The sequence below is a fragment of the Sphaerodactylus townsendi genome, linkage group LG02 (genome assembly GCF_021028975.2).
Source record: "Sphaerodactylus townsendi isolate TG3544 linkage group LG02, MPM_Stown_v2.3, whole genome shotgun sequence".
NCBI classification, from domain to species: domain Eukaryota; kingdom Metazoa; phylum Chordata; class Lepidosauria; order Squamata; family Sphaerodactylidae; genus Sphaerodactylus; species Sphaerodactylus townsendi.
The window spans coordinates 89,061,804-89,087,074 of NC_059426.1; the positions used below are offsets into that span (position 1 = coordinate 89,061,804).

General features: G+C 40.3%; 1 protein-coding gene across 4 annotated transcripts in view; it reads left to right on the forward strand.

Annotated features, from left to right (window-relative positions):
- Positions 1-25,271, forward strand: part of ZNF143 (zinc finger protein 143) — a 46,502-nt gene that overhangs the window by 9,687 nt on the left and 11,544 nt on the right. The window contains exons 2-11 of one of the 4 annotated variants that reach the window (XM_048485586.1): positions 219-337; positions 2,304-2,396; positions 4,935-5,018; positions 5,471-5,557; positions 7,553-7,749; positions 11,162-11,236; positions 14,706-14,825; positions 18,420-18,495; positions 19,880-20,005; positions 24,161-24,340. In XM_048485586.1, the coding sequence (XP_048341543.1) occupies positions 226-337; positions 2,304-2,396; positions 4,935-5,018; positions 5,471-5,557; positions 7,553-7,749; positions 11,162-11,236; positions 14,706-14,825; positions 18,420-18,495; positions 19,880-20,005; positions 24,161-24,340 (1,150 nt within the window). In that variant the 5' untranslated portion in view covers positions 219-225. Of the gene's footprint in view, positions 1-218; positions 338-2,303; positions 2,397-4,934; positions 5,019-5,215; positions 5,263-5,470; positions 5,558-7,552; positions 7,750-11,161; positions 11,237-14,705; positions 14,826-18,419; positions 18,496-19,879; positions 20,006-24,160; positions 24,341-25,271 lie in introns of those variants that run through there. The other 3 variants (XM_048485587.1, XM_048485589.1, XM_048485588.1) reach the window with 3 other exon arrangements.

The following is a 25,271-nucleotide window of genomic DNA, read 5'->3' on the forward strand; positions in this document are numbered from 1 at the left end:
GGTAAGTTATGGATGGTTGTCATTAGTTCCAGTATTACTTTCTAAAAGTGTATTGCTGATGAACAAAACTAGCATATATGTAAGAAGTCTTCTTTTGATTCCTGGCAGCACCAACATGTATCCAGTGTTGAATTACATGTAGAAGAATACTATTCTAAAAACTTATTATTTCTGGATAGGTTACTGGTATGATTTTTTAAGCTTCTCTTTCGTTTTAGGTAGACCATGTTATTAGCCCAGATAAATCGAGATTCTCAGGGAATGACTGAATTTTCTGGAGGAGGGATGGAGGCTCAGCATGTTACTCTGTGTTTGACAGAAGCTGTAGCAGTACAAGGTAAGCAGTGCAGTTAATATTATAGTTATCTTTATTTTGGCATTCTAAGGATTCTGCCTTAATGAACTGAACACTGCAGCACAAGGCTGTTTGAAATGTACCATAGAAGTTTATATTTGTTTTCCTTTTTCCTCAGTCTAAAAAGCACACCTATAAGGAGCTGCACAGACATGCTTCTTTTCCACTGCTTCTAATAGTCTGCTGAGACCTCCAAAATATTGATGCTGGAACAGAGGCACACCTAGGGAAAATGGAGCCTGGTGCAAAATCTGAGTTTTGTTCCCCCCAGCCCTCCCCCCAGCAGCTGCTGTGATGCTGGAATCCATCCCCAAACAGCATCAGTTTCAATGGAGTTTAAATTAGGGAGCCCAGATCCTCCTTTTAAATCCACCTTAAAGGGAGAATCTGGGGTACCCAGTGGATTTTGGGGTGGATTATCCCCCACCCTGAAACAGCATCATTTTCAATGTTTAAACTGGGGACCTCAGATTCTCCCTTTAAATACATGCTGAAGGGGGTGGATTTAAAGGAGAATCTGGGGAAATTTGGGGGGTGCCTGCTGTCAGGGGTGCAATTATTAAGATAGCATCACCAAAATTTCAGAGTATCTTCAGGAGACCCTCCTGATGATACCACCCAGGTTTGGTGAAGTTTGGTTCAGGAGGTCCAAAGTTATGGACCCTCAAAGGTGTAGTCCCCATCTCCTATTAGCTCCCAAAACCAAATCCAAAACCTTTATTAGGCATAAAACCAGTGCCACTATTAGCTCCCATTGAAAACAATGGGGAATGGGGCACCCCCTTTGGGAGTACATAACTTTGGACCCCCTAAACCAAACCTCACCTAACTTGGGTGGTATCATCAGGAGAGGCTCCTGAAAAATCCCTGAAATTTTGGTGCTGCTAGCCTAAAAACTGCATTCCCTGCAGGCCAAAAATGTAAAACAACACTAAAAAAAACAAACAAACAACAAATGGACCTGCATTTCTTGCGCCCCACACAAGAGGGCGCCCAGGGACATTTGACTCCCCATGTCTCCATTGCAGGTACGCCACTGCTGGAGATAGCAGGCCTGAGATGTGTCAAAAGCCACTTGACCCCAGGGGCTGCTGTGAGGAGGGGAAATCAGCATGGTACTACTCCTGTGCCAACAGAATGTCTTGCACTAGTGGAAGCTTGCTATCAGGAGAGGAAGGGGAGAGTTATTTTTCCTCATCCCCTTTTTTACTCTAAGCCTTGAGTTGTTTATTGAACGTGCAATTTCTGCAATTGTGAGCAACGGTATTTTAGAGGTCTCAGAGGGCTGCTACAGGAAGGAGTTGTGTCATGTGTGTGTGTATTCTCTAGATCAGTGATGGCGAACCTTTTCGAGACCAAGTGCCCAAATTGCAACCCAGAACCCACTTATTTATCGTAAAGTGCCAACACGGCAATTTAACCTGAATACTGAGGTTTTAGTTTAGAAAAAACAGTTGGCTCAGAGGCGTGCATTACTCAGGAGTAAGCTTGGTGGTAGTCGCTGGCTTTGCTTTGAAGCAATCGTGCAACTCTTCCAACGGGTGAATCACGACCCTAGGAGTGTTTACTCAGAAACAAGCCCCATTGCCAGCAACTGAGCTTACTCCCAGGTAAAGGATCGCGCTTTAGTTCTTCGCATGAAAATCAGTGGGGTTTAACAGCGCTTAACAGGGTTACCTACACTTCTTCCCCAAAGCTAGGTCTTAGGTTTAATGCTAATCATCGAGCCCAGCAGCCCAGGCCAGCCTAGATGTGTGGGAGGGGGCAACTCTGTTTGCGCGTGCCCACAGAGAGGGCTCTGAGTGCCACCTCTGGCACCTGTGCCATAGGTTCGCCACCACTGCTCTAGATCCAGGCACTTTCCTTTAACTGCTGCTCTCAGCATTATATGTATTAGATGTTTACTATGTGTCAGAAAACCCAAATAATGATAAATTATTTTTCTTAGATGGAGATAACTTGGACAACATGGAAGGAGTAAGCTTACAAGCAGTTACACTTTCTGATGGTTCCACTGCCTATATACAGCATAATTCTAAAGGTATATTAAGAATTTAAAATCACTGCAAGAGAAAATACTTTTGATTAAATTGAAAATCTAATGAACTCACAAGTTGGTAATTTGTTATGAAGTCTAGTTCTGTTGTGTTTATTGGTGGGCAATGGCACACCCTTTTAATTGTACTTAATACACAATTATTAGCCATATATCTGTGTTCACCATCACAGAAGTTCTGGACAACTTCTTCATGCATAAACTGGTATTAGCTGTGTGTCCATATGTGTGTGCTAAAGGTGGGTAAAAGGATAATGACTAGCAGCTCTGGAGAAGGGAGGGAATTCACCCTTTTCCTTTACTCTGGATTGGTTCTCTGCTACCAGCTTTTTCTCCTCAGCTGCTCTCTCAATTTTAAAGTCTAGCCTAAAGGGGGTGGTGGTCCATCCATAGCTCTCCAGCTCTCAGTGGAAGGTTTCCTGTGAAAGCCAGACTCATCCTTCCCTATTTTAATTCCATAACTGCTTTCTCATCTGGTAGGTGAGGACTCATTCCTGTCAGTCAGATGGGTAGCATCTTTGTTGGTGATGTTTCACTGAGGTGTGGGTTCTCATCATAGCCATGGAGTTTCTACCATGGCCAGAATATGGCCACCCTGATAGGCAATTGACTGGCCCTCTGTGGGCACACACACGGGTCCAATATTTACTCCAAGGTTGGGATCACTATCATTCCATGACACAAGGTAGCAATAGTCAATGTGTCTGCTGTATTTAGGGAATGTTTCTATACAGTGCATGAGTGCCAATCCAGTACTACTGTTTCAATGCAGGAAAAATGGGGCAGAAAACTCATAGTACAGAATCACAAGGGTTGTGAAAAAGAATATTTTGCTTATTTATTTATGTTATATATAGTTCACCTTTCTCACCGAGGCTCAAGGCATATTACATAATGTAAGTTAATGCAGCCAACATTATGAGAAGACATCTAATAAATAGTGTAAAAGGGCATGTTAAAAAGTGCAAGAAGTAGTATTAAGTAAGCAGAAATGCAATGCAGTGAGCACAGTATAAAAACATACAGCAACAGATAATATGTATTAGTGGTATAGTCCACAGTCCCATTCTCTCTATTGACACTTTCTCCTGATTCATTCTGTTATAATGCAGCCCTGATCCTTTATAAACATGCCATTTTGAGCATTTATTTTTCCCAGGGTCTTTATGACCTCTTCTGGCAGGCTTATCCATAGGTGGGGGTCACAAGAGAGAATGCACATATATGAACAGTTGTTTGCCATTTGTATGGTGGTGCTTGTTTGTACAGATGAAGAGCTGTTCAGATTACCATAGCTGTCTTGATACTAGCAAGGCATGCCTTGTACTGGGATAAAAATGAGTCAAGAGGGGGTTACAGAGTGGCTTTTCCCTGCTTAGCCATATATAGGATGTTAGTGTAGCTGTTGTGGTACGTACAGCAACTTGAACTGATTCAGCTGCTGCTAATTTTATGATACCAAACGCATATTTCTTCTGTGTTTAAAGTCACGTTTTTCAAAGACCTTTAAATAACACTGCCTTGTATTCAGCATTTGTTAAAATAATCTTATCTGAAATACTTCATTAAAAAGGACAGTTTATTGTTAAAAATGTGACATTTATTTTATTTTTATCTGTTTAATTTATGTACTGCACATCCCCGTGGTGGGCTCAGGTTGGCTCACAGAAAATCCACTTAAAACCCAGTTACATTGGATCCAAGCCAGAAAAAATTAGCCAAAATGTGGGGCAGAGGTGCAGTTGTCCTGACTTATTTTATTTTACTAGGGAGGTAAACGTAGCTGGGGAGGACTATGAATTTGATATGATCAGCTATAGGGAGAGGACAGAGTCTTTTCCCTGCACACTGTTTTTCTGATCAGATTGGTAGAGAGGGAGTAACTTGTTCTCCTGTAGGGAAAAGGGCTGAGAGAAAAGTTGCTGGGGACTCCGGAATTTGATCAGAAATATTGTTCAGGGCTCCTTTCCCTCTTGCTCCTCTGATCACATTCATAGTCCCCCATGGATGCACTTCAAATTTTATTTTAAAAGGTAGGAAAACATACACTTGTCTCCCATATCTTGTCTAGTTTTCCCTCATTGCTGTTTCAATGTAAAACTAAACAATTCAAGGTCATCTTACTTTCTGAACTGTGTTCAAGGTTCTTTTACATGTATTGACAAGCTCTACACATGCTGCTGGCCACAAGAATCTCCTCTAGATCAGATGATCAGTGCTGCCAATTATGACAGTTTCATGGGGAAGGGGGCAGGTGAAGAGGGACATGAATTTGGTCTCCTCATTCCCACAATAGGTGATTTGCACTGTCAGAACTAATAGTACAAACCATCTTCTTTATGTTGTGTGCATGGTTACACACTCCAGGGGCTGAATCTGGAGATCCAGAAAGAGGAACTACCCAAGCAGTGTACATTGGTTTGCATGGATATTGTTTGGATATGTACATGAAAACTTGCTTCTGCACTCTAATCATTCTTTCTTCATTTGGATAACATCATAAATTTAAAACATATATTCCAGATGGCAAATTAATGGATGGCCAGGTGATTCAACTGGAAGATGGTTCAGCAGCCTATGTCCAACATGTTCCCATGTCTAAAAGTAGTAAGTATTTTACAACAAATGCCTAAAAACTACTTTTAAGCTGTGGACATGGATACAAAATGATGAGTTCATTATTAATAATTTTGTAAAAAAAAATTATAATTTGAAGGTTTTAAAAAGTGAATCTGTTTCTTAGCATGTTAATAAAATCAAATCTCATAATTAATAAATGCACTATGTAGTTGAAATCTACTGGAAGATGGTTCAGCAGCCTATGTCCAACATGTTCCCATGTCTAAAAGTAGTAAGTATTTTACAACAAATGCCTAAAAACTACTTTTAAGCTGTGGACATGGATAAAAAATGATGAGTTCATTATTAATAATTTTGTTAAAAAAATGTATAATTTGAAGGTTTTAAAAAGTGAATCTGTTTCTTAGCATGTTAATAAAATCAAATCTCATAATTAATAAATGCACTATGTAGTTGAAATCGTTGTTTTTCCTTTCCTGGCACAGGAGATAGTCTTCGTCTAGAAGATGGACAGGCAGTTCAGCTTGAAGATGGAACAACAGCTTTCATTCATCACACTTCAAAAGGTACATTACATTCGACCCTGGCAGGCTTTGCACTGGCACCAACTAGGGCAGCCACTCTCTGTCTCTCTTACCTTGGCTGCTCCCCACCCATCCTCACCAGACCTTGCTGCTAACAAAGACATATCAACCTAAAATTATTTTTCATATTTAGAAAGTTACAAGTTAAGGCCCCCAGTCGAGAGTAAAATATCTGGCTGGAGGTATTCCTGACTATATATGCATGTAAAAGGGGCTGTCTACTTTGGGGTTAATAAGAATGATATCTGCAGTACTGATAAAGCTAACAAAATATATAGTTATGTTTGAAACACTATTTAGGATGCTGTGCAAGATTTTACATTTTCATTATTATCATAGATTATTTGATTAAGAACATATTCCCACTTTTCCAGAATTTGAGTGTGTCTGTGCTTTTTGAAAAACATTAGTCATCTGGTTGATGCCACTAGCCTGACATGGCAGGGTGCCAAAATGAATCAGTGATCCTTTATGCAATTGTGGCACGGCACCATTGCGGGGCAAGTCTGATACCCATTTTGGGCGAGCAGAGTGGTAATAACTTTGCCGCAAGCCACCATTTTAAGCTGTAGGGCCCAGGGTGGTGCTTTGCCAAAGGGCTTCCTCTCAAATGTGTTGAAATGCCTCAAGGTGCAGTTCGGCACCAGCAAACAGAAGTAAGAGGCAGTGCCTCAGGGCATGGGCAGAGAGCATCCCTTGCCGCTAATGAACTGCTGCTTGCTCTCCATTACAAATATCTACAGTATTGATAAAGCTAACAAAATATATACAGTATGTTTGAAACACTATTTGGGATACTGTGCAAGATTTTATATTTTCATTATTATCTTAGATTACTTTGATTAAGAACATATTCCCACTTTTCCAGGATTTGAGTTTTCATAAAAGCTAATGAGTTTTTATAAAAATGTTGAGGGTATTACCAGGAAACGTAAAGTGTACGAGGCATTCCTTTTTGTTGTAAGTAAAAGATGAAGGAATTATTGAGTTATTTTATACTTTAGCCAGTGGACAGCATTTATTTATTTATGTGTATTTTTAGCCTACCCTATACCCGAAGGTCTCAGGGTGGGTTACAACATAAAAATAATAAAATATGGATAGCCCCAAAAACAAATACAATATATAACAGTGTAACAATAGAACTTATTAAAAACCCATAAAACCTATTAAAACCTATCAAAATTAATAAAACCTATTTAAAATTAATAAAAACCCATTTAAAATTCATAAAACTTATTTAAAAATTCATATTATTAGAAGGGGAAAATCATCTCTTCAGCCGAAGGCCAGGGAAAATAGATGCATCTTTACTAGTTTTTGAAATGCATGTAAAGGAGATGATTTTTGCACCTCAGTGAGCACATTCCGTTTGGATGTGATTCTTGGATGTACAATAGATTCTCTTGCGGAGGATGCCTTGGCGCAGGATTGGAGTACGGAACCCAGGCGTCTCCTAAACAGAAAAAAGAAAAAAGTAATTAATGAGAAGTTGGATCTCTGAACTCAAAAAAGCCCGGATTTTGGGTGGGAAATAAGTTTGTAATACAATAAGTTTGTGACACAATAATGTGCTAATGTAATTTGATATATGATTGGCTATAATGATATATGAATATAAATCACTGTTAAATCAAGAACGGGTTGAACCGTGATATTTAATTGACATTGACAGCAGTCTTGGGTGCAACGAGTATTTTGATGTTTATTATAATTTGTAAAGTTGCATCACATCGTTTCTGGTTACAAGTATGTCCTCAAAGTGTCTTGCAAACATTATCTGGCCAAGACATTATCTGGCTAAGAAATAGGCACCTATATCAAAATCCAAACATTATGCTGGAAAATAAAAGGAGGTTATTCTCCAGCAGGAAATTGCTTAATTGTGTCTAATCTGTTAAAGATATTCACAGTTTTTAAAAGAAATATTCACAGCTTTTTTCTATATCTTAATATTGTTTTGATATAATTTCTCAGACAGTTATGATCAGAGTGCACTACAGGCAGTGCAGCTGGAAGATGGAACCACCGCTTACATTCATCATACAGTGCAGGTACCACAGTCGGATACCATCTTAGCTATTCAGGCTGATGGCACAGTGGCAGGTCTTCACACAGGAGATGCTACCATTGATCCAGATACAATCACTGCTTTGGAACAATATGCAGCAAAGGTATGTTTGGGACACATCTGAATTTTGTATGGTATTTTCATTATGTGATGAAAGAACCTTAGGATCAAAGTATGTTTTATCAGTTTGAAAATTGTTCCGAGATAAGTGGGATAAGGAGAAAATTATTTTGTTGCAAAACAAACAAAAATTGGTGTTGAAAGCCAGGCTATCTATATTCAAAGAGGGGGCACTATGAAGAGGTCATTAAAGAGAAGATTAGGTGGGAGACAGAACTTTACTTGATAACTGGAGAAGAATAAAAGCCTTAAAACCTAGATAGATAATGTAACGTATTGAATGCCAAATATTATATTGTATTCATGACAAAACAAAAAGAAGCGAGCATTACCAGTCATGCATATTTAATTACAGAAAATTAGTACAGCTTAGAAGTTTTTTTAAAAAATAGAAAGCATGCATGGAAAATGAAAAATTCTTTGTGTGAGATCTGAACTTATTTTTGGTTTATCTTTTCTCATAAAATTATTTTATTTTATTTTATTTTTGTTATTTTTATACCCCGCCCCACCCTCAAAGGGCTCAGGGCTGCTTACAATGGCAGAATGATGACTGGTGATGTATCTATATTGGTCTGCTACAGCAAAAACAAAAAGAGATTTTGTATCACTTGAAAGCCTTAGAGGGCAATCCATAGCAGGGATTGAAAGTATTATGGATGCAGTATGAAGATATCAAAAATGATAGAGAAGAGATAGAAAAAGTGCATAGAAGGGCAACGAGGATGGTTGAGGGGCTGGAGCACCTTCCTTATGAAGACAGGCTGCAGCGTTTGGAACTCTTTAGTTTGGAGAGGAGACGTCTGAGAGGGGGATATGATTGAAGTCTATAAAATTATGCATGGGATAGAAAATGTTGACAGAGAGAATTTTTTCTCTCTTTCTCACAATACTAAAACCAGGGGGCATACATTGAAAATGCTGGGGGAAAGAATTAGGACTAATAAAAGGAAACATTTTTTCACGCAATGCGTGATTGGTGTTTGGAATATGCTGCCACAGGAGGTGGTGATGGCCACTAATCTGGATAGCTTTAAAAGGGACTTGGACAGATTTATGGAGGAGAAGTCGATCTATGGCTACTAATCTTGATCCTCCTTGATCTGAGATCACAAATGCCTTAGCAGACCAGGTGCTTGGGAGCAGCAGCAGCAGAAGGCCATTGCTTTCACATCCTGTATGTGAACTTCCAAAGGCATCAGGTGGACCACTGTGAGTAGCAGAGTACTGGACTAAACTCTGTGTTTAGTCTGGTCTGATCCAGCAGGCTCTTTCTTATGTTCTTATGAGGGCATACCAATGCAGGTGCCCCTAACGCTAGTGCAGGGATCAAATGCTCCAGTGGGAGGGGCATAGACACTGGCAGAGGGGTAGTGCACAGCTCCTTAGTGCCCAAACAAGAAATCTGCTGCACTGGTGCTCCTCCGCTGCAGGAGCCTGCGCTGGCATGGGTCAGGTTTCCAGGGACTTTCAGCTCGGGAATGCACTTTGAGCCTGGTGGCAATTTACGTCTCCAGAAAGAGTGGGTCAGACCATTGAGCTGCATGGGTTTTTCAGGCAGCCAAGAATTTCTGTTTTTTTCCTTTCTTGCCATGCTACCTGAAACCCTTTGGAGGTCTTTAAGTGTCACAAAACTGCTTTTTGGTTTTAATAATAATTAATTAATTAAATAGTGTATTTTTTCATGTAAGCTGTTTCTCCCGCACAATTTCTTATAAGCTTGTTTTGTACTAATTGGAAGATAAACCGAGCTGATTTGTAATCCTGACTTCTCAGCCAGTTAGTTATATATTGGACTGGAACAGAGATAATATTTCTATTTTTTTACCATCGTTAAAAAGTTGGTAACTTACTAATAGTTTGTTTATTTTCTAACAGCTATGGCTATTGCCTATGAATTTCTTCTTCCCCTACTTTGCCCAATATTCCAATTAAGGTTACATCTCTACTACCTGTAATCATGAGTGCTGGCCAGGTTTCTGTCATAAACAGTTTGAAGCTAATGGGTCAGTCTGATTAAGAGGGAAAATGTTTAATGTTAACCTTGGTTAAGTTGATGTAGGCATAGCCCTTAACTAAGGCTATCAAGAGTTCATATGTGAGAGTGGAGAGGCTTGAGTAGTGAAGTACATATCCCTGCAGCCTACTCCTGATTTTCTTAATTAACGAGTGAAAGCATTATGTCCCATGGAAAGCATATACACAACCAATTCATGAAGGATCAGCTGCTCACATGATGGTACATTAAAATCTCCTTGCTTGGGAGCAGTGTACCTTTGAGCACCAGTTGTTGCAGGTCAGCGCTTGGCAAAGACTATTGTCTTCATGCCTAGACTATATGTCAAAGCTAAATATTTGGCTACAGTAGCAGACAGAGAGCCTGAGTGATGTAGTGGCTAAGAGCGGCAGACTCTAATCTAGAGATCCAGATTCCATTGCCTCCTTCTCCACTTGAAGCCTGCTGGGTGACCTTGGCCAATCACAGTCCTCTCACAGCTCTCTCAGCCTAATGGCATTCCACCTCTGAACATCACTTGCCTTGAAAACCCTATGGGGTCCCTATAAATCAACTGTGACTTGACAGCATTTTCTATCACCACCAGGAAACAGGATATTGGACTATATGGACTTTTAGTCTGATGCAGCAGGGCTCTTCTTGTATTCTTAAGTCTTCTTGTAATGCACTTAACAATTAAGGTAGTTGCTAAACACACCACAAGTTAATGTTAGCACCTGTTAATGAATTGTTCTGTGAAAGACTGTGGAATTTACTCATCCTTGAGATAAAGGGAGACCTGGAAGAGCCAGGTTTTTATCAGGACAGACATTGGTGAAGACATCATCTGTCTGGATAAAAAGCCAGGCATTACAGATCACATTGTTAAAATAATTTGGAATATTTTTTGAGGAATGGCTTCCAAAGAGCCTATTTGTAATTTTGCTGGAATATGTGAATTGGTGGTATAGAAGGCACCTGTAGGTGTTCTGGTAAGCATGTTAACTTGCAAATCTATTCATGGCATAGTTACCCATGCCGTAGTTGTAAAAGATCAAGCTGATTCTCTCAGTTCAATGTTTGTTTTCACAAATTTCAAAATCTGTAAAAACAAGTTTATATTGAATTAATAGCTGACCGAAGTGACAGAACGTATGTACTCTCTTTTTCAGATAGGAGAGTCAAGCAAGAACAACTAACCAATGAATATATTTAGAGTGATTCAGTTTTATTACTCTTCTGAGGTCTGAGGGAGTATGGTTTATCCTATGAGTATATCATATACTACTTTTGTATAGAGTCCAAACATAAAATTATCGTTGCATTTGGTCCTAATTCAGTTGGAATGAAACATTAAAAAATATTTTAATATACATTTCTGGTTCTTTCTAATGTTTAGGTGTCTATTGATGGAAGTGACAATGTTAGCAGCACTGGGCTGATAGGCGACAGTGAACAAGATAAAAAAATGCAGGTATGCAACATCATATAGTGTAAGTGATGCTGTAGTTCATACTGTCTTTAATCATTATTAATGCTTTTTCTTACTGCCCCTTTCTGCACAGGCCAAATACAGCACCCTGGGGATGGCAAAAACGCCGTCCCCAGGGAGCTGTTCACAAGGGGGGCGCAGCTGCTTTGCAGCCGCACCGCCCTCGCTCCTCCCCAGCGGTGCGAAGCCGCTGTTTCCCAACCTCGCTCCCTGAGCGAGGTTTTTGGGAAACAGTGGCTTTCAACCACTGCCATGCAAACGGCAGCAGCTGGAAGGTGCCATCCCTCCCCCCTTTCCCAATCGACCTACCTTCCCTGTGACCGTCTGGCGCGTGGGCAAGGCCTGGGGACACGCCCCCCTGCCCTGCGACTCCGGAGCGGTTGCGCAGGGCTGGGAGGCGTGTCCCCTGGCCTCGGCGGCGCGCCAGATGGTTGCAGGGAAGGTAAGTCGATCGGGCGACGGCACAGCGCGGCACCATCTTCCCGGTAGTCACACTTCGTGTGAACGGTCCCGGGGGGGTTGGGTTGGCATCATGTACGCCGACCCGACACCCAGCGTGGTCTTGCAGAAACGGCCATTGTTAGGTGAGATACAGACCAAACTGGCTAGATCTGACACCTGGCTGTCAAGTAGATTCACCCTACCGTTCAGATTATGTATGTTAATGGATTTCCCTCCTTTTCAAAACATCATTGTACTCAAGCCATATTTTTAAAAATATGTATGTTTTACACATTGGCTTCCATTTGAGCAAAAATTTGACCTTAAATAATTTTAGCTGCCTTAAGAAGCAGAAATTCCTCTATCTACCTCATATTGTGAAAAAAAACACCTATGACTTTAAAAAAACTTTAGAGAGAAACGTAGGTGGATTCCGCATGGGCCAAAAACAGCAGTGTGAAAGCAGTGTAAACCCTTTTACACCGTTTTAAAACATTTTACACCATTTTCACACCGCTGTTTTTGGCCCATGTGGAATCCACCTTAGAGTGTATTTCTCCAGATACTTGTCTATGGTATATCTGCCTTAACACTTTATTATCCTTTCATTAGACAGTTGGTCTAAAATGCTTTGCATAAAGTATAATGATAGTTTGTCAGAAAGGGTTTACTTAGCTAATCTTGTGAGAAGAGCGGGTTAGGATTTTGGGATATTTTGGGGGAGGCTGAGGCACAAGGTTTGGGTTTTATATTGAGCCTCAATGCCGGTTGTGGGGAGAGATCACTTTTACCTGCCAGGACCTGATGTAAGCCATTCAAGCCAACAAGTTTGGAGAGAATTCATAAATATTGGGTTGGATCCTATAGTTATGCAAGTGAAGAATGTGTTTAAAGCTTTTTCTCAGCCTTTGAGTGCTGAAAAATTAGTGCTTAGAGTTTGGGGATCTGCAAAATGCTCCATGTGCAGTCGTCTTGGGAATGTAGGAAGGAACTAAAATGCCCCTCTTGTATCAACAGAGCCTCTTCTGCCAGCACAAAGACCCTTGTACCTGAAGAATGGAGGTGTAGAGCTTAACTACCCCATTATATTTATGTCATAGAATAGAACTTCCAAATGATGTAATCTAGTTGCTTGAGATCTTGTTAGCTATCTTGATGCAATGCTTTATTAATGAATAGATGTTCTGCAGGTTTTAAGAAGACCTAAGATTTTACCTCTATTTTATTATTTTAATTAAAGTACTCATCAAGCCTTATGTTCATTAAAGTAATATAAGAAAAACAGATGTTGCATTGCTTAGTAATAGTAATTTCAGCCTTTTGCTTAAGGCAGAGTTTCACCCACAGACAAATACAAAAGAGTATTCTAAATCCCACCTTCAGTAGTATTTCAAAGAACAAAAGGAACACTGCAGAAATGCATCTCAGATAGCCTAATCCTTTTCAACGTTAGCATAGCCATATGCTCATAGGAAAGAATATACTTGCCAAATATTACTGAACAGATTTCTTGTTTTTGGATATTTTGCTGTGTTCATTGTTCAAGTTGCAATGTTAGACATTATACAGAAAATATTTTCATAATATTTATGATTTATAAAGCACAATTCTAGTTCCAAACTTATTCTATTCTAAACAAAATTCTAGTCCCCACATGGGCAGACTCCACCAAAACAGTATATCCACAGCATGTTTATTCTTCTCCCAAATTCACCACACCTTCTCTGTTCCCCCATTGGCTAAGGGTACTTAGAGTCACAACTTTCCGGTCCGCCTATTTATATATTACTCCTTAATATATGGCCCCCTCCCATATTCTTCCTGTATGTTCATTATAATACAGTTTGTCGTCAGAGCAGGAGGAGAAGTTAATATGCATTAGCCTATTAAACATGCTCAATATGTACAATCTGATACAAGCCTTGCCCTTCAGCCTAGTCATCCAGTGGTCTTATCTTGTCCTGCCAGAAGCATCCTCCCTTATGACTCATCTCCTCATTCTATTTAAACTAAATGTATGAAGTTTTGTTGTCAAAGTTACATTAAAATTGAGTATCTAGGAAATTGTAGTCCATTCTAACAATTCCTAGAAGAGCTTTTGCAGGAAAACTTTTGCAATCAAGCCAAAGCACATTCTCCATATAATTCAGAACAATTATTGTTCTTGTTATATTTATTTTTTATTTATATCCCACCCTCCCCAAAGGGCTCAGAGTGGCAACAACACAAAATCCAGCACAAATAAAAATCAACAATACAGTAATTAAAAATGGCAAAACCAACCATAGATGGTAAACAATCCCTCCCATTTTTTACTGCACCCATGAGAGACCAATTATATTAATGGTCAGGCCGACTGGCTAGATGGAAATGCCTGGTGGAAAAGCTCTGTCTTACAGGCCCTGTTGAACTAATTCAAGTCTTGCAGGGCCCTGATCTCACCAGGGACCTTATTCCACCAAGTAGGGGCCAGGCTGAAAAGGCCCTGGCCCTTGTGGAAGCAAGCCAGACATCCTTCGGGCCAGGGGTCTCCAATAAATTTCCATCTAATGAACTGAGGGTTCTAGTGGGGCAATATGGGGAGAGGTGGTCTCTTAGGTATGCAGGTCAAGACCACTCACAACCTTAAAGGTTAACACCAACACTTTGAATATGATCTGGTATTAAATAGATAGACTTCTTACATTGACCAGTGATTGCTCTTCAGAGTAACCTGTGATGCCAGCTGAATCTTATTCTCTAATTCTGTTTAAACTAAATGTTTATGTGTTAGCGTGTTTAACAAGGAGGACAAGTCAGAGGAGGCCTCATTTCATTCCCCCTCACAATAACCTCTTTCCCTCCCCTAAAAGCCCCTGTACTGTCTCTCCTTTTCAGCTCAGCAGTTATGAGAAGGAATTGGTGGAGATTATCCCATCACTTTTGATGGTGGAAAATTTTGTCTAAATGTGACCCTTTGTTTTTGCTAAGCCAGCTGATCTTCTCTAACTTGATGCTCCTTTTCTTTTAGATTGTCTTGCAAAGCCATAGCACAAGAGTGACAGCTAAATCACAGCCAAGCGGAGACAAGGCTTTTCGGTGTGACTATGATGGCTGTGGAAAATTGTACACCACTGCTCATCATCTGAAGGTAATCACTGAATAAAAATCTAGTTGTTCTTGGCAATAAGATATTGGGCAAAAAGTACTGGAAATGTATGGAAAAATCAGACAGATGGCAAATTTAACACAAGTTGTATGTAGCATTTTGTGTGACCCACTTCCTTCAAGGTTTATATTTTTATTTACATTATTTAGAGGCTACTTTTCTCACTTACACTCAAGGTAGATTACACAGAGTGAGTCCATACAGTCAACAGATGGGACATTCAGTAAACAATGCAATAGGATTAGGGTTGTAGAACCAACCAGATGTCTAAAACAGAACTAAAGCAAAGCATATTAACCTGTCACATTAAATAATGCAAAATCTTATTATGAGATCCTAGTTTCAACGAGTTATATAAAATAGTATAGACCACAATCCCCAATAATTTTTAAGTAACTTTGTGAATGATATAGTACAGTGCCAGTCTATTGCCTGTGTAGGAAAGCCCCCTTGAAAAATTCTGTTTTGCATAATTTGTGGAAAGCCATGAGAACGGGAACCTTCCTGACCTCTTTAAGCAGACCATTCCACAAGATGGGGGCCACAGCAGAGAAGACATGTGCATGGACAGTTGTTGATTTTGCCCATTTACAGGCTGGCACTTGCAAAAGACCCTGTTTCAATCAGCAAAGCTGTCATGGTGGAGCATTCTTCCAGATATAAGGGTCCAAGGCCTTGAAGGGTTTTATATATGATAGCTAATGCCTTAAATTGAACTTAGTAAATGATGGACAGCTAGTGAAGTGCCTGCAGAATGGGAGTAATATATGTGCTTTACCTAGCTTCTGATAATGGCAGAACTGTGGCATTCTGCACCAGCTGGAGTTTCAAAATTGTTTTTGAGGGAACACCAATGTACAGCGTATTGTAGTAGCCAAGTCTCATTGTTATTGTGGTGTGCAGATCAGTCGTATCAAGATACGGGATCATCTTTTGGGCTAGGGCGGCTGAGTTGGAAAAAAGTATTTTTAGCAATTGTGTTAACTTGCTTCTCCAGTAATAAAGTTGGGTCCAATATAACCCCAAGGCTTTTAACTGAGTCAGGAACTGTCAGCTGAACTCCATCAAAAGCGGGGAGCACAATGTCCTTCAAGATCTCTGCCTTTCCTACCTTTGGCTTTCCAGGGTTTAGTTTCAGTTTGTTCACTCTTAACCAGTTTACCACAGTAGCCAGACAGTTATTCATAACCTCTACTGCAAGCACGTAGGTAAGGGGGGGGTTCTCGGGTTCAACCCCCCCATTATATGTCCGAATCTCCGCCCCATCCCACCCCCGGCTGAAAGCACAAGGAGAGCCAGGGAGCACCTGTGGGTAAGGGGGGGTTTCTTGAGTTCAACCCCCCATTACATGTCCGAAGCTCCTCCCCCACCCCACCCCACCCCACCCATGGCTGAAAGCGTGAGGAGAGCCAGGTGGCACCTGGGGTATTTCTGTTTATTATTTGGCTTGTAAAGACCGGGCGGGGGTGGGGGGGGGCAGTAAATCCCACTGCTCCCATGGTGGGGCCTTTTGTCCCCACTGTACAAAAACGAGGACGCTGTTTGAAAGAAGTTCACCTCTGTTGGGGTGAAAGGAGAGACGTCCCGCCCAGGTCTTTATATCTGCTCAAGCAGAGTGTGAAGCTACATGGGCTGCAAGACTCCGAAGCAGGAGGGATCCGCCAAGCGTGCCCAGAGGCGCCACTGCCCTGTTGGGAAGTTTGCAGGGCTGGGCAGCACATCAGGCTCCTGCAGCAGCAGAGCTGGGGGAGGCTCGGGCTGGTTCACAAGGTAAGCTGCCCTCAGGGCAGAAGCGCGCAGCTGCTGCCAGTGCCAGGAAAGGCTCGCCGGGCAACAGGATTTCCGGGGCTTGGACAGTCCTTGGCGAGGTCTCGCTCCCTCCCTCACTTGATGCGGTGAAGCAAATTCCACAGCTCCGCTTGAGTTCGGAGAAAGAGCAAAGGGGGAGCTGAGGGGCGCAATGCAGCCACTCACACCGTGGGAGTGTTGGGGGAGACTTCCCTGTTCCTTTCGCAGCATGTTGGAACTCCTTTGCTCTCTCTTTGCACCACATGAGACTCTGGCTTGGGCGCTGGCTTGCGATTTTGGCCCCCAAAGGGACACAAACAGCCCCTTCGATGCAGACCTGTTGAGTCTGCTTTTCGTGCATGTGGGAAGGAGAGGCCAACCCTTCAATATGCAAAGTCTGAGTTTTTGAGACATGGCAAATTCCGGTGCGTTCAGCAGGTTAGCAAATTAATGGCTGCAGGCAAATTATGTCTTGGAGAAACAGTAACAGGAAGAGTCTAATGTAATGGAGTGGTTACAGTCTCAGAACAGGGTGTGGGAAACCCAGGTTGAAATCCCCATTTTGCTATGGAAGGCCAGGGAGTGACTATATGGCGGGGCAGGGGCGCCATGCCTCGGATAGCTTCTGAGGCGAGCGGGGCTTAGGGGTACTCCTATGGGGAATAGAGTGAGGGCAGGCCCCCACCCCCTGAACCCCCCCCTTAAAAAATCTGTACCTACGTCCCTGCTCTACTGTATTACCAGGGGATTGGGATAAGGAATTATAATTCACATATTAATGACATTTTATCATTAGTATCTTGACTTTCATATCAGTCAACTAGAATAGCATACTTATAGTTCAATTGGGACATTAATTAAATATTTTCAGAGTACATATATCTAGTGAATAACTTCAACTCATACCCACATTAGCCAATAAAAAAGTAGTACTTCAAGAACTTACCCTGGCAGGGGAATTGTATCCCCCTCCATGCCATGGTCCTTGCAGCCCCTCCTGCTGGTTTCAGCTCCACTTTTCTCTCCTATGATGGATCCATTACATCCTGGTCCCCCCACCCTCCATCTTTCTGCTGGTAGCTGTTCCAAGGCCTCTGTCTTGTGTTGTGTTTTGGGGAATCAGCAGACCAGTTCAGTTCCCTGCCAAGCCCTGGACAATTCACCTGCCACAAGACAAGGGGCACTGAACCCTTATGCAGGTTCCACAAACCACAACATAAGGCCTATGCCTCCAGGTTTTGAGGGGTTACCTAACCTGCCCAAAATGGCAACTGAGATGTAATGTTGTCAACTCACAAAAGGTGACAAGAAACTTCAGATTTCCTTTTTAAAGTTCTGGGAAATATCTCCAACCCTTCTGAAACGATAGCAAGAACTGGCCCCATTTTTTCAGATCTTTTGAATCCTCACCACAGCCATTCCTTGGCTAAAATAATTATCCCAAGGTAAACATTTCTGTTCCAAGATTCCATTACCATAATGAGACAAACACAAGTTGTTGTAATCCTGATGCTATGCAGTGTGTTTTTCATGTTGTCTGTCTATAGAGGAAGCAAGTTGTAGGTTTCATTCCCAGTTTCAGGCACAGCCAAACTGATTCCTGCTCTCCTTTCCCACTCCTCTATCTATAAGGTACTTGTATTCTATTTACGCACGTATGTTATGGTTCTTTGGAAACCTTGACACGTTGCCTTGTGTGCCCTCGTGTTGGTTCAAGGAATAGTGGAACATTACATTATGTTAGAGAATACATGTTTCCGCATAAAAACAATAGATATCTCTTAATAGGTACATGAAAGGTCACACACAGGAGATCGGCCCTATCAGTGTGAACACCTAGGTTGCGGCAAAGCATTTGCAACAGGTAAGACCATGGAGTTTCTTAATGCATTTTTGTTGTTTCAAAAGTTCTTCTGGACTGCCTCTTTACTGACCATGTTTACATTAATAAATAAAAATAATAGGAAAAATCTAAGAAAATGTGACATATTGCAGCACTTTTTCTCCGTTGCATTGTCCTGTCCCATCTATGTGTCTCACCCTACTTGTGGACAAAAGGTACTTGAGATTTATACAAATGATATCGATTTGTCCTTGAATAAAGATCTGTGCCAGGAGACTACATACAACATTTGATTATGCTGTCACATGTTATGGTTGCAGTTTATAAGGAAAATTGTTATTCAAAACAAAAGACCATCCAAACAAGAACAGGAGGGTTACTAGAGAAACAAAGCCATTAGACTCTCAGGGAATGATTTACCTTCTGTATAGACCATAGTTTATTGTGCTGTGGATTTCTCTCTTCTTCAGCTGATTAGATTTGGCTGGCAGGAGAGATTAGCTGTGATTAAAGGTCTCAATAGAAAAACTAAAAGGGAATATTAAGGACCTGGAGAGACAAAAGGCCACAAACCTAAGAATACTTCATGGGACTAAGTTCCATTGAACAAAATGGGACTTACTTATGAGTGCACCTGCTTAGGATTACTCCCAAAGTTGCAAATTTGATCTAGAAGAGCAGTGTTTTTCTCTAGACCAGTGATGAAATTTCCCTCCTCAAATACTTTTTTCCCCATCCTTTCAGTCTTTTTGAGACTTTACCATGGCATAGATTGTATGCTGCTTATCCTTCCCTTTTCTGTCTGTCTTCTTACTGGTACAAGAATGAGTACTGCAAATAAGTCTGGGCTGAGCAAATAGTCTGAATTGAGTCTGAGTTGCTTCACACATGATGCTTCTCTTTACTTACATGGATGTATACCTGCTTTAAAATAATGTATACATCTGTACAAACCATTATGAATGTATGATCTTCACACATTATCAGGATTTATCTTGTCTTCCATACAGACATGTACATCTACCAATGTTTTAAAAACCCCTATAATTGGTATCTCTGAAACAAACCAGATCTTCTTGTGTATGGTGCTTTGAGGTCCTCAGAGTGGGTGGGGCATGATACAGATATTACTAATAAAAGAAGGTACATGGGAACCAATGGTCTGATCATATGAACTAAACAGAAGTTTGCTTGCATTGTTACCCAAACATGTCTATTTGGTGAGACAAAAGTCAGAGAAAGAAAGATGTATAAATCCCAAGGACAACTCTCTACTTGCCCAGTGTAAAATATATTGATTAAACAGATCAATAGAAAACCTGATACAAATGGGATAAAGGATACATATCCTGGCAAACTTTATTGATGTTCCTAAACTTAAAGTGCTCTTAAAATGTATTTCAAGGTTATGGGCTAAAAAGCCACGTCCGAACCCACACTGGAGAGAAGCCATATCGGTGTTCAGAAGAAAACTGCACAAAGTCATTTAAGACTTCGGGAGATCTACAGAAACATATCAGGACACACACAGGTACACAACATACTTATTGCATCCAGTGCATATTATATTTTATGGTAATACATTTTGTACAAACAAAGTGATGTTTGAAAGGATCTAGTTGACCACATGATGGTTTCCATTTTTGTTTTAAGCATTTTCTCCCAAATTTCTTCACTGCTGCAGAATTTATTTTTGAAGCCTGAATTGCTTTTACACAATACTTTTTTCAAACTGCAAATCATAATCAAGTTAATAACATTTTAATTCCAGTTATGCAAGATACTGTTTCTCTCCATAGTGACAGATCATGCCATCTTTTTAGTTCTAATACATGATACCAAGGCATGCTGTCAGATACCAAAGAACAATATCAAATGGTCAGTCATGGAGCTTCCCATGCTTATGTGATCTGAGTAACTTTTATCAACTTTCTGTTCAGTACCTTTCATGTGCATGAAGCAGGTGGTTTTAGATCTGGCTGTGTAAGATACAGTGCTTTTCCTATACCTCTGTTACCTTTCATCACTCTACTGTCAGGATGATATGGGTGATCATCATTGTTGGTTGCAGGAATGTTTTAGGCAATGCACTTCAGATCATCGTCCTAAAGTTTTCTTTTTGTCATTGGGTGGGACAGCAGGGGAGGCTAGAGCAGTGATGAGAACCCAAATTGTTCTGACTGGCATCTCTGTATTTTTATTGCATTATGTGTTAACCAAAGAAAAACATTTTGTAACTATTTTAATGCAGGATTCTCCTTAATACATTATCTGCATATGTATAATGCATTATCTCTTCTCTCCCAGTTCTGCTATGTGTTTCTGTTAATCCTGCCTCCTTTTCTCTTCCGTTATGCAGTATGCATTCTCTTTTTTTCTCCTCACTGTGCATCTTAGAACACTCTTTTACCCATCTTCATCTATTGTCCTATCTACAAGTCTCTGCACCCCATATTATTCCCTTTTTTCTTGCAGCAGCCCAAGTCCCGCTCTACCACTGTGTCCAAGTCTCTTTATGCTTTGTTTATCTTCTCCCTTGTCTCCTTAGCTGAACTGAGTAACAACAGCACATGATGTTTTCATTCCCCATCATTTCATATAGTGAGGGGTCTCAGATGCAGGTGGGCTTTGCAGCACCACTAGCTGGCTTCAGCAGCCTGGAAACACAGATGCCATCTCCATACACTACTGAATCCATGGAGAGGAGGAACAGCATAGATATAGTGATACTGCCATTCTTCTAATTTAAACTCACTCTCAATAGACTTGTACTAAATGGGAAAGTACTAGAAGCAGTAAGCGTTTGGAGTTCTCTCAAAGGGCCTCAACTAGAGAAGGAGGCATTACAACATTGGCTCATACTGTGTAGATGTAACTATAGTGTGCCTTTCAGCATTGCAACACAAGAGGGTGATGTTGGGGAACTCCTCCTTTTGCTTTGTCTTGCAGTAACAGCAGCATTTTTAGATAGTAGCACTTGAAGCAGTGCACATTTGTATGCTTTGTAGACCGACATGTGTTTCATAGCATAGCCATAATGGAGGTATGACCATGATATGCTTGACTTCGCCCTCTCTCTCTCTCTCTTGAGGTATTTGCCTTATGGTGTTATTAGAAAAGTGAAAGGAGGTTATCAAATAACATCTGACTAATTAATACGAGTGATTGTAATTTGTCTGTAAATATAAACGCATTCCAAGAACATCCACTATCCACCTGTACAAATACTAAATGTACCTTCATGCATTAATTATGTCGCAGTAATAGTGTACTTATTGGAAGCTGCCATTAGTTCCAGCTTCTTGATGAGTGCAACTGTATAATTGTTTGTCTGAAAGCGTTTTGGTTGTGATAATACATTATAATTTGATGTTTACTTATAAAACTTTATATAACTCCACCTAAAAAGTGAGGTAATGTTTTGTGACAGTAATGCAGTCTGTGCGCTAGAATGTGCCCCCCGCCCCGCAAAATCTACCATTATTTCCCCAACTGAGTTTCTGGATTTGAAGTACACTAAGAAAAAGTGGACTGACAGAAGGAATTGAGGTGGGTTTTTTTAAGTGATAGGAGTGAGAAGATTCAAGGAACCCACTACTCCTTTTTAAATTGCCTGCAAACAAGCAGATTCATGGACATATTTTATACTAATTCTATGTAGTGCATTACTTTGGTTGAAAACTAGTAGACATTTGAAGTAGCGGAATCTCTTTGGCAGGTCGAAAAATTTCTGGTAATGAGGAACTTTTCCTGTGCTTTTCCAGGATCTGTTTCTACTGTCTAACTTCCAAAATATCCTGGTTCCAGCTATTTGCTTTCTTAAAAAAGAGAAGATAAAAGCATGAAGGGCAGGGTTACAAACAGGTTGTGTAACATTCTTGCAGACATTCCTTTCCTTATGTTTGAACTAAAGCCTGGCTTTGAGGAAAAGCTGTTACTGGGTGGATCCAAGTACAATTCAATTATTTTCTGCGAGTAATATGATCAAATAAAGATCACAGAAACTATAGCAACATTCCACTGTAGTATGTATACTTAAAAACTCATATGTCTTTTGGGCAGAAAACTGACAACTTTGCTAATGAGTGATTTGCAGTTTCCCCTACTGATAAGATAATAGTTTCCTATCTGAGAGATCTATTTTAAGGCTTTTCATAATAATGAGTTGTCTAATAAATACCTTAGTAACACGTTGAATTATAAAAATTCTGCTTTCACCTATCCCTCTTAGGCTTCTCTCTGTGGCATGACAGTATACAGAAACTCGACAGTTCTTAGCAAAGCAAATGAGAAAATGCAGCACAGCAGCATCAGGGTACGCCAGCAATATAACATTCATTGTAGGGCTTCAACTATTGATCCATGTAGCTGTGTTTAAGACAGTGGTGTGTAAATTAAGCCAGGGACACATGCATGCCATTTTGAGATGAAGAACTAATTTCCATGGCCACAGTCTGAAGAACTGCGCAGCTAGCTCAGTGTCCCTTTGCTATTGACTTCTCTTTCTCAATCAGTAGTTCCTTGTGCTGCATGATACACCATGTTCGAACCTGGGTGAGGGGCATTCACAAACAGGGGGCAGGGGTAAGAGGGTTTAATGATTCAAGAAAAGAAGTCAAAAGTACCTTTAGGTGTGCACTAACTTACAGTGCAGTCCTAAGCAGAGTTACTCTTTTCTAAGACCTCTATGTCGGGTTGCTTGTTAAAGTAGTTTGCTAGGCTGTGGTCCTTTTCTTTAAAAATTGTTCCTTGATTTAAGAAGTATGCTGAAGCAGTAGAAGCACCAAAGTCTGCTAATATTTAATGCATTGCTTAACAGAAACATGCTTGCATGAAAGTTTGTTATTCTCTGCTTTTAAAAGTGAGCCATTCAATTTTAGTAGAATGATTGTTTTGGGGAATTACCTTTTTTTATAACACAATGAGCTATATACCGTAATTATGTGTAATTATAAATAAAAACGCATCTGATGGACACGAAAGAGACATTACAACTACTGAATACATTGGGTTGGATTCTACTAGCTTTTCCACTGATGCAAGAGAAAAGGGTGATCAAGCCAGTTCCTCATTTAAGCTGAATCCTGCCTGCTGCTTCTTCAGATTTCTCACTTTAGTCACAGTGCATTGACAGAAATAACAGACATTCAAGAAACAGGCTATGCATACATTCAGATTACTTGGTCTGCATTTTCTAATCAAGCAGCTCAAGGTGTTCAAGCCACATTTGAAGTTTCCTGAGTTTAAATAGCACTTTTTTTTAAAAAAGGCATTATTTTCAAGATTAGGTTGCTGAAGGGTAAATGGAAGCAAAATCCCTCTATGCGAAATGTTCTGGTGGGTAGGTGCCTATGAACCAAAACAAAGATGTTCACTTGCAGTAAATATACAGACAGCCTTCTCCTATGTATGTTCTGTTCCAGCAAGTTCAAGTGGACTTATTTCTTACCAAGGGTGTTTAAGATTGCAGCTATAATCAGTTTTGTGACTTACTTTAAATAGTGCCACTAGCTGTGCATTAGAAAAGGCTGTTCATCTAATATTAGCAGAAGGCTAATATCTTCAGGATAAAAAGAAGTTGAAGAAATTTGCAAAGTTAATGGCAGAATTGTCAAATGTAAGCCAACTGATATAAGTACCACTTCTTAAAATGTGTACTGATTAACTACCTTTTTACATTTCCTAGGAGAAAGACCATTCAAATGCCCCTTTGAAGGATGTGGGAGGTCATTCACAACATCTAATATTAGAAAGGTTCACATCAGGACACATACAGGGGAAAGACCCTATTATTGTACTGAGCCAGGATGTGGGAGAGCCTTTGCCAGTGCAACTAATTATAAGAACCATGTGAGAATACATACAGGTATTTGAGTTATGTTTTATAGAATTTTGCTTATACTCATCTGCTTTGTCTGTCTTCTTCCTGGTTTGTTTGGGAGATATTACGTAAAATAGCTCTGAACAAAACTGAAGTCAATGGTGGTGGTGGGCCTTCTCACTTAATCTAGAAGTTTTTGGGATAGCGCTATACTTCCAATGGAGAAATTGCATTTGTGTTGTATTAAATTGTGAAGTGAAAAACTTAAATCCTAAACAATCATATGAGTGCATGTATGAATGTGGAATTATGTGTAGAACGAATAAACTCACCCATTCTAGTTCTAAGTCACATTCTTCAACATTTCTGGAGCTCAAGAATATTTTTTCCAGCTTTGACGTAATGGGCAGAGAGGTCAAACATATGTTGTGTTAAGCTGAATTAGGGAAATAATGTAGTTTTAAAATTGGGCACCCATCTCATGCAACTGAGAATCTACTGAGAACTGTAGTTCACACGTCTGAGAATGTGAACCATGCTGTGAAGAGATGATATATGTATTTGAATATGCTAAAATATTTTATAGTGATGATGAAAATTCTGTCAGTGATTGATTGGAGGATTGGTTACTATGAATTTTCAAATTATGAACAAACTGCAGCATAGTTCCCGAATGCATTTTTGTTGGTTTTCTGGGTCTGTTGCTGGCTTAAATACCATTGATCATGGCATTATTCTGTATTGCCTGGAACGATTAGGTCTGAATGGCACTGTTTTGTGATGGCTTAATTCTTTCCTATAGAATAGGTCCTAGAAAGTGATGCTGGGACACTGTTTCTTTACTGTGTGAGCTTTGGCTTAATAAAGTAAATGGGACCACAGTACACCAGTCCAGCATGTATTCCTCTCTGACTTCCTCATTCACTGTGCTCTGTAAAGTGGGCTCTTCTCTAGGTTCCATCATAACAGGAATTTA